Source organism: Fulvia fulva, chromosome 8 (assembly GCF_020509005.1).
Source record: "Fulvia fulva chromosome 8, complete sequence".
Lineage (NCBI taxonomy): Eukaryota > Fungi > Ascomycota > Dothideomycetes > Mycosphaerellales > Mycosphaerellaceae > Fulvia > Fulvia fulva.
Genome location: NC_063019.1, coordinates 3,585,617 through 3,594,280, shown reverse-complemented (window position 1 = coordinate 3,594,280; position 8,664 = coordinate 3,585,617). Strand labels below are relative to the sequence as shown.

At 52.8% G+C, this 8,664-nt stretch overlaps 3 protein-coding genes across 3 annotated transcripts; all 3 read right to left on the bottom strand.

Annotated features, from left to right (window-relative positions):
• Positions 1-1,896: 1,896 nt before the first annotated feature.
• Positions 1,897-3,213, bottom strand: CLAFUR5_11539 (6-methylsalicylic acid decarboxylase atA; the record flags this gene model as incomplete). The annotated part of the gene is made up of 1 exon (XM_047910687.1): positions 1,897-3,213. The coding sequence occupies one exon, from the start codon at positions 3,211-3,213 to the stop codon at positions 1,897-1,899; it is 1,317 nt and encodes a 438-aa protein (XP_047764939.1).
• Positions 3,214-3,959: 746 nt separating this feature from the next.
• CLAFUR5_11538 (uncharacterized protein) lies at positions 3,960-4,640 on the bottom strand (the record flags this gene model as incomplete). Its single annotated transcript, XM_047910686.1, has 2 exons — positions 3,960-4,242; positions 4,450-4,640. 2 exons carry the CDS (start codon positions 4,638-4,640, stop codon positions 3,960-3,962), a joined length of 474 nt encoding a protein of 157 aa, XP_047764938.1.
• A 1,528-nt stretch (positions 4,641-6,168) lies between these two features.
• On the bottom strand, positions 6,169-7,308 carry CLAFUR5_11537 (uncharacterized protein; the record flags this gene model as incomplete). Its single annotated transcript, XM_047910685.1, has 1 exon — positions 6,169-7,308. The coding sequence occupies one exon, from the start codon at positions 7,306-7,308 to the stop codon at positions 6,169-6,171; it is 1,140 nt and encodes a 379-aa protein (XP_047764947.1).
• Between the last annotated feature and the right edge of the window lie 1,356 nt (positions 7,309-8,664).

The window sequence follows — 8,664 nt, the reverse complement described above, 5'->3', positions numbered from 1 at the left end:
CTCCGAATTATAACATCGGCGACGAAGTCTACATTAACACTACTAACTAGTCAATAACACGCCCGTCTAAGAAGCTCGATATTAAGAACGTAGGGCCGTACGAGATTACCGTAGTACTCCCGTATTAAAATGCTTACCGCGTTATAATACCCGATTAGTTAGGCAATCTCTATGACACTTTCTACGCCTCGCTCCTATAACTAGCTACTAATAACCCCGAACCTAGACAGATCCTAGTACCGCTGCCTCTAATCGAGATTACCCGCGACGACGATAGCGAAACATCCGAAGAGTACTTCGTAGAGGACATACTCGATAGGAAATATTTTAAGCCAAAGGGAAGACTACTAAAACACTTACTACCGAAGCAAGACGAGTATAAGTACCTAGTAAGGTAGAAAGGATACCGCAAGCCGAGCTAGGAGCTACTAGAAGTATTAGTAGGAGCAGCCGCCTCTATTATAGACTTCTACTATAACTTTCCGACGAAGTCTATACCCGCCGACTTCAAGCCGCCGCACGACTAGGTACCTAATGAAGACCGAGTTACTGGCATACTACGATCTTATACTAAGTCTAGCTAGGTGCCTACGGAGAACGCGAGTACGTCCACACCGGCAGTCACACCGCAAACCAATGCGCCCGTAACGGCGTCTGAGCCATAAGCAAGGACGTTACGCCGCTCGACAAGACTTAATGCGAGTGCGATGGAGTTTCATCCTATAGCCGCCGTCGATACGCCTACAGTTGACCTATAAAGCTCTGTAGAAACGAACGCCACAGACATAGGCTCGGATACTCAACACGCCAGGGCTGCTATGGAACCGCGTGTGCCTGCTTCTATGAGGATAACAGCGGATGGAAGTCTCTACAATAAGCCTCAGAACAAGGATGTCGCTACACACGTCTTGGTAACTATAAAAGCACCGCTGTTTGGTAGTACTGGGCTTCATAGCTCTTCCACAGGCAGCTGTGCCACAGCTTCAACTCATACGGACTTCTCTGAGGAGTCGCCGTCAGTGTCTTGTCGCAACACACCCCAAGCCTCTGTGTGGCCGTACCAGCTTGGCCGCCCGACGGATACAGTGATCGACAGCAAGGAGGATATTAAGGGTTTGGAGGATACTCAAGCTGAACAAGGTGGACTGGAGGATGATATGGTTTTCGCAGATGCACTGCTACAGAGACAGAGCCGTCCGAGGACGAACAGCGATCTGAAGGGGGGGTACTGTCACGGTTCACTGCTGCCGTAACGTCGCGCCGCGGCTCTTCCCCGCGGGGAACCCGCATCCCCGCGTGCTAGCGCCTTGGCGCTTTATATCTCGCGCGCTTCGCGCTTCTCTTTCGTAGCCTTACCGAACAACGCTTGTTTTACGGCAACCCTACACTTTCGTCTCACAGATCACTGCCCGTGATACTTATTTTCTGATTTTCTTTAGAAAACTCGCGATTCAGCGGACCGGGAAAGCCGAGTGCACCAGGTGTTTATGCTAGCGTTCTATCCGAATGTATGTAATTAACGCTCGGCAGCCCCTATACTCACCCGCCTGTCGTGGCCCTACGCAAGCTTCGGGACGACGGCGAGTTCGTTTCGGGTGCCTTCGCTCGATGAGCGGACGAGGAAATCGCACACCGATCGTGTGTTGGCGACAGTACATGCCAACAACACAAAGTTGATTGAAAGACTTGGCAAAGCGGAAAGCGACGAGGAATTGAGGCAGCGAATGACGAATCGAGCCGATCCATCGTGGATATATGAGCATGATGTCGAGGCAACTTTTGCTAAAGCTTTGGGTCGTCCGACAGCAGAGACGCAGGCTAGACTTTAGGCCATTGCATTGGCTGAAACATTGTTATATCTATGACAGTGGACAGCACAGCCCGTTCCTCAACACATCACAGACTGCCACCGGCGGCACCTTGATCCCCAGGCCCCTCTATCAAGATTCGGTAAAGCTGCTTTGCATCTTCAGCATGCTTCTCCAGATCGACATCCCAGATGTACCGCAGGCGCTCCCTTACACCTTCCGTCCACTCTTTCTGCTCAGCAGCATTCAGACTATTTTCATGGAATGAGTACCAATTCAGACCAGCATGCGAACTATACGCATGAACCTTTGAAGATCGTGGCGTTCGCGTTTCGCTCACTGCCCTCAAGCCAGCCTCAATAGTGCGGTTTGAAAGATCACCATCATCAATGGAAGCAAGCACTTCAGCCAGAACATAGGCATCCTCCACAGCCTGAGATGCACCTTGCCCTTGGTGCGGAGGCATAGCATGGGCTCCATCCCCGATGAGGATCACCCGACCTTCGTGAAAGTGATCTGGTTGATGTCCGTGCTCGAAGCAGGCCCAGAAGTCTTGGTTCGGATCGTAGTGCTTTAACATGCTGTGGATGCGTGGACCCCAGTCCTTGAGGTCTTGTTTGAACTGCTCGCCTTGATTTGGCACGACCCACTCAGCATGATCCCAAGTCCCATTCTTCCGGATCCAAGCACCACAGTTCACAAATTTGCCTCCGTTCACTGGGTAATAGATGAAATACCCACCCGGCCCTAACGTAACCTGCGCAAATCTTGCACTCTCGCCCCATGCCTCTATCGCCTTCTCCATCGGCACTACAGCTCGATACGCCCCCGACCCAGTGAAAGAAGCTTTCGTGACAGGATTGTCTTCCCCAAACATTCTTGCCCTAACTCTCGAATGAACGCCGTCACACCCCACAAGCACACTCGCCCTCTCTTCCGTGCCATCTGCAAACTTCATCACAACCCCCTCCTCATCTTGCTCATACCCTACCAATTTCTTATTGAACTTAGCATTCTCCGTCCCCATCGTCTCCGCCAACCCCGCCAGCAACTCCTGCCGATGCAGCGTCATGGTCCCCGTAGGAGGCGCCGTAAGCTCGAGCAACACTTCCCCATCCTCGTGACCATTGATCTCTGCGCCACGGCGGAAGATCATCCAGAGATGTTCGTGCGGCGCAGGGTTCCGGGTTGCTAATATGAAGATCTTGTCGCCGAGGGAGGGATCTATGAGGCGGAGGGCACGATAGCCATTGGGTCCGAGGTTGATGCCTGCTCCTATCTCGGTGAAGGAGCCTCGTGATTCGTAGAGGTTGAAGGGGATGTTGCGGGTTTTGAGGGCAATGCCTAGCGCTATGCCGCCGAGGCCGCCGCCTACTATGGCGACGTGGAAGGGTTGGGTGGGCATGATTGATGGCGGTTATAGTGGACTTCTGTCAGTACGTGGCTGGCCCGATGGTGCTGTCCCCTGATAGGCTCCAATGTTACGAGTTGTTACGGTTAAGCAAGATTCTGTTCGCTGATCGTGACTTTTGCTCGTATCGTGAGACCGGGTTATGTGATGTCCACTGCTGCATCCAGGATCCTCGAGGAACTCCAAAGACGAGTCAACTAATCATCAACCTGGATAGGCGGAGGCTTTCATCAATCAGTATCAGATTTGGACAACACTGTAACCCGTGAATCCTTGAGCTGAAGTAGGGCCCACGGCTGAGTAACAGGTCCGAGTAGGCGAAATCGGCATATAGCGTTGCCCGTATTGCCGATGCATCATCGGTATCCTGCAAACAGTGATGTAAGCAAATACCAATTGCCCGTCGCCAAAGTGAGAAGATATGTGATAATGAAGTGTAAGGGCAGGTGCAAGATAGGCCGGAGGCATGGACAGCCGTGTTCGGCTCCAAATTTCGGACATCCTTCGCTATCGAATGCGTGTTTGTTTACGTATAGCGATGCTATTTGATCATACCAAGAGTCTAGAGTCATGTTGAAATCGGTCAGTCGTTATACACCAACGTTGTAACGTATAGTGCCATCAGCTGTTCTCCTCCAGTATGCACAGACCGTGCCATCAAGCCAGGTCGCTGGCACCAGGCTGCCGTAAACCTTCTAATGGGCAACCCTAGTCCGCGTATAGCCTCTGATGGTGCCAGCTCAGACCAGCCGGGCAGTCTCGTCGTCGGTGCTTGGCCGGGGCTGTTTGTACTGCGAAGCAGAAGCGACAATGGTCATCTTGCTGGAGCTCGCAGAGCTATTGTCGTGCTCCTGATCGACGAACGTGACAGGACCATAAGACTCTTTGCCATTGCTCGAGTCCTGAAACATGGCCTTGTCTTCATGGGTGTAGACGTTGATGTTGAGGTCCATGTGGCAGTGAGGACAGTATCTCCAATTGATCCTGAACGTCTCGCGGAAAACGAAGAAAGCGTGGAGGAGACTGGTGGGATATTAGCAACATCGCAGATGAGAGGGGAGGGGGTAGCCGTGCAAGTTGATGATCATTGGTACAGTACCATAAGTACCGACAATGCTTGAATTAACCTCATCAGTGCAGTGCCAACAGTTGTTACTGGCCATGAAGACCCATCCAGGAATCATAATGCCCAACAGGAACATTGCGGTGAAGATGTTCGCAGGTCGGTACCTCGCCCGTCCAGAGACATGCACCAACCCAGAGATCGCTGAGAATGTCACAGGGATGATGCCGAGCACTGGGCGCAGCTGGTTCGTCATGATGCCATGGGCCAGAAGGAATGGGAAGGCTGGTAGCCACATCCAGATCGTGACATTTCGGAGCATGCGATCGCTGTCGCTGACGACGCTCTTAGTAGACATCGCGTCGATTGATGGTGGTGTGCGGACGAGGTCGTTGTTGCAGTCCAGGACGTAGAGATGATTGGAACGACAGATCGTGCAGTTGGCGCAGTCGTCTTTGGTCATGAGGAACGAGTGTAGTGATAGATATGTTCTGGATAGGAACCGATGTGGTGATCTCGTGCTATGATGAGATACTATGTTGCTAAAGAGCCGTGGAATATCACTGCCTACCGTTGCTGTGTAGACAGAGGTCTGCAAGGAGGTCCACTTTTCCAGATCAGACGTGTTAGTTTGACGAGTAGTCTCAAACATGGAAGATTTACCTTCGTGTCGCCCGTGTGTTTGAGAGGTTCAACATGTCATTATCGTCAGTTCCAGTCCTCTTCCAGACGGAACTCGTACGATGCCGCCATGAAGAAGCAACGTAGCAGCGCTGTGGATTCATGCTGCGGCGCGGAGCTCGAAGGAGGGCCCTCTTTAGACCATGCCGGCGTCCAAAACCAGTCCGAATGGCTGTGTATGGAAGCTCCTGCTACGAGGTGACTACTGTATGCCAAAGAAGATCGCGTTCATCTCGCGTGGTCGACCCAAAAGACCGTTCCCGTGGAGTCAGGCGGTGGCGCCAAATAAAATGTGCTGTTGGCGGTTGTGAACCTCCAAAGGTAAGCGTAGCGGAGTGGATCTCTCTACCAACCCTTCTAGACTGCAAAGTAGCGTGCGATCCACGCTACCGCTACCCGACGTACAGTGCTTATTATACGACGACATAGGCGTTAGCGACGAGTATATGTTTGCGAGTTCGCCAACAGGCACAGTGCGGTAGGTCACGTGACCCTAAAACTTGAAAGTTGACCAATCAGAGCGGGCGCCAAGGCTAGTTGAGGGCTGGTATAGAGCTTCACTCCCTCGCTGACGCCTCACCTACGTACTCGCAAGCTCGTACTCCGGTGTGGCTAGCGCTCGGTCGCTACGCTTAAACATATGATCGCGACAGTATCTCATGCCAGAATGGAACGTCAGTTCCGTGGCCCAGTGTGTCTGTCTTATGAAGGAGGTGATGGAGATGCTGCTCTGGACTTCGGCTGTGTTGTTGTTGTGGTGGAACGAGCAGCTGTGCCACATGTTCCCGAGGCCTTCCCCTGTCGAAAGCTTGAATAGAAATAGATTGGCACGTGACTAGGCTTGGCGGTTTCTCACCTCGATGCTGGCCCTTTCCATTCAAAGATTACTGCCCATTTCCGACCCCGGCGACAGCATCTGCCGCGTGTGTGGAAGCAAGAGCGTCGGTCAAGCTTCCAGATGCAGTGCTTATGGCTCATCGAGAACAATCTTGCCAAGGGACAGCATAGAATGGTGCACAATCGAGGAAAGTGCCTCTACTTGAATGACTGCACAGGTGTATGCCAATGCCTGAGGCCTAACACGAGACCCTGAGCACCAATCATGATACTGTACGCTTTGGTGCAGTAGCACTAATCGCTGTCTAGTTTACACTACACACTACACTCATCCGGGTCGTATTCTCATATACATTCCATCGTCTAGTCTAGTTGATCTCAATCAGACCTGGTCCATACTTGGTCGCAGCAGTAGCAGCTGCAACATCCGCAAAAGGACCAGCACCCATGGCAAGACCAGCAATCGTCAGTCCATTCATGAGGTTCTTCTCGCCCGGGAAGTCAGCGCAAAAGGTAATCTGTCCATCTTTCTCTGCAACGCTGCGGACTGGCTCAGACACTGGCACGTTCTGCTGGTTGATGTACACGATGCTCATCTTGGTGACATCAACACCAGCCTTCTTGGCAATGCTGAAAGTTACAGTGGTGTCCTCTGGTGCAGTAGGTGGGGTGACGACAGTCAAAGGCTCGTAAATTGGGATGTCGATGATGTTGGCGTTGGGGCATGAGCCTGGGACGATGAACACCTGGTTGAGCGCAGAGTAGGCGAACGGCGCGGTGGAGCGAGTCAGGAATGGGAGGGCCGATGGGATCTTCTTGCCAATGTTGCGGTAGAAGCCGACTTGCTCGCCCTCCTGGCCGATGACACTACCGATCAGAGCGAGGAGCTCAGAGTCGCCGTCAGTGCCGAAGGCCTCGAGAGCGTCCTGGAGCGTGCCGAGGACGACGTCGGTGAAGGTGGCGGCGAGGGAGATGGAGCTGTCGAAGTCGGTGGTTGGGAACTTGTACTCGCATGGCTTGATTGGGGTGCGGCCAGCGGTGGCGAGGATGGCGTTGGCGCCGAGAGCGTGGAGCTCCTCCTGGGCCTGGACGGCGGTGATGGCGTTCACGACAATGTCCTTGGCGGCACCCTTGCCAACGTCGAATGTGCCGTCGGTGATGTTGCCGAGGAGAGAGGTGAAGTATGCGACTTCGAAGATCTCGTTGAAGGCAATCAACTCGAGCACGGTGGCGCTGGTGTCGTTGATTTTCTTTGGGAGTGCTCCGTTTGGCAGAGTACCGTGCGCCTGCTTCTGGATCGCAGTGAGGGCGTCAGACGGCACCTGGATGTTTGGGAAGCCGTTCGAAAGCGGGAATCTGAAAGGCTGATTCTTGCCATTGGCGCCGGTCGGAGCAGCAGGGCTCTTGTCGCCCCAGCTGTAACCCTTGTTGGGTTGTGGCTGATTGTGTGGAACGGCAGTCGCAGCAGCAGAGGCCACGAGGGCGGAGACGAGGAGCTGTGAGTACATCTTGACTTGAGGTCGAACGATCTCTATTGTTGAAGGAGGGTTGGTGAGAAGAAGGTGTCTGAGCCCACACAGGTCGGGACCTGCTGGACTTTATTGCTTATACCCTTGTCAGGACCACGACCTGCTTAGGTTTTGCCTGCGAAATCATCATCTTACAGATCTACCCCTCCTATCACACTATTCTAGCCCGCCACGCGAATCTTACCAAAGCTGAGTCGGATAGCTTGCTTTCCGCCATTTCTTCGCGAATCACAATCAGGGCTGCCGTGTGTTTTATATTGAATGCAGGAACAATCGCTCCATCGGTTAACGCCAGCGTGAAACTGGCGTCGAGCGTTGGAGCTTTCGCTGCACTGTGCCGCTTAGAGTTGGAAGCTTAAATAAAGCAAGCCCATTAGCAGAAGCTTCGCTTTTCTTAGCTGCATTTGCGGAGCGCACTCCTCTCGACGCCAGTGGCATAAAACAAGAAGCTGATCGCTCGTACCAGCACGAATGATGTTCACGATGGCTGCCGCGTTTTGACAAGTCTGCCTTCTTGTTGGTGGTGTTGTTGTTGCTGTTGGTGATGTGATTTCGCTTGTCTCTTTTTAAGGATTATTAGTGATCCCTTTGCAATTTGGTCCTCAAAAGTTACTTTCAATTTTCAGCCTCAAAACAAGGGCTGAAGCTGTACAGCCTTCACACACTTGCCTGTGCAAGCCATGCAGCGACAGACCGGACCAGTCAGACTCTGTCGTTGTTGAGCAACGTTCAAAAGTTAGACAGGGCCTCCGCACAGACTTGGTCCGACAATTTACAAAAGGTGCCACGTGGGTGCAAAGGGATCGCCAACGTGGAGAATTGGCCGCCAACGTGGCTACGCCGCAACACGAGTACGCGCAATGCGGCTCAAATGAATGTTGAAACTTGCCGATCGCATGGTTGCGGCGTGCATTTAACCTCTTGGAAGATTGGGGTCACTGCGACACGGTCAGGTATTCGTGATGGGACCAAAACATTTTCAGAGGGGAAGCGAGGATGTAGAGACCAATGCATCCGGTCAGATCTTTGCGAGGCATTGTTTTCCCTTCAAGCTCGAGCGAGAATGTGATGATGAGTCGAGGGAGCTTACTGGGAGCAATTGAGGAGAGGGTCTGCAACTGTGGACAGCTGACCCAATGGCTTTCGACAAGAGAGCTGGCCATTCTGAACGGAGGAGTGGCTGGCTGAACTGCAAAAGTGAAGCGTCTCAATCGTTGACGGACTGGAAGTACAGTGGCGTGTCTGGACTCGAGTCCATGAGCAGCATCGAAGGTACCAGATCTATCTTGCAGTGTTCGCTGTTACCGTCTGTCTTCGAGAGCACCGCGGGCACCT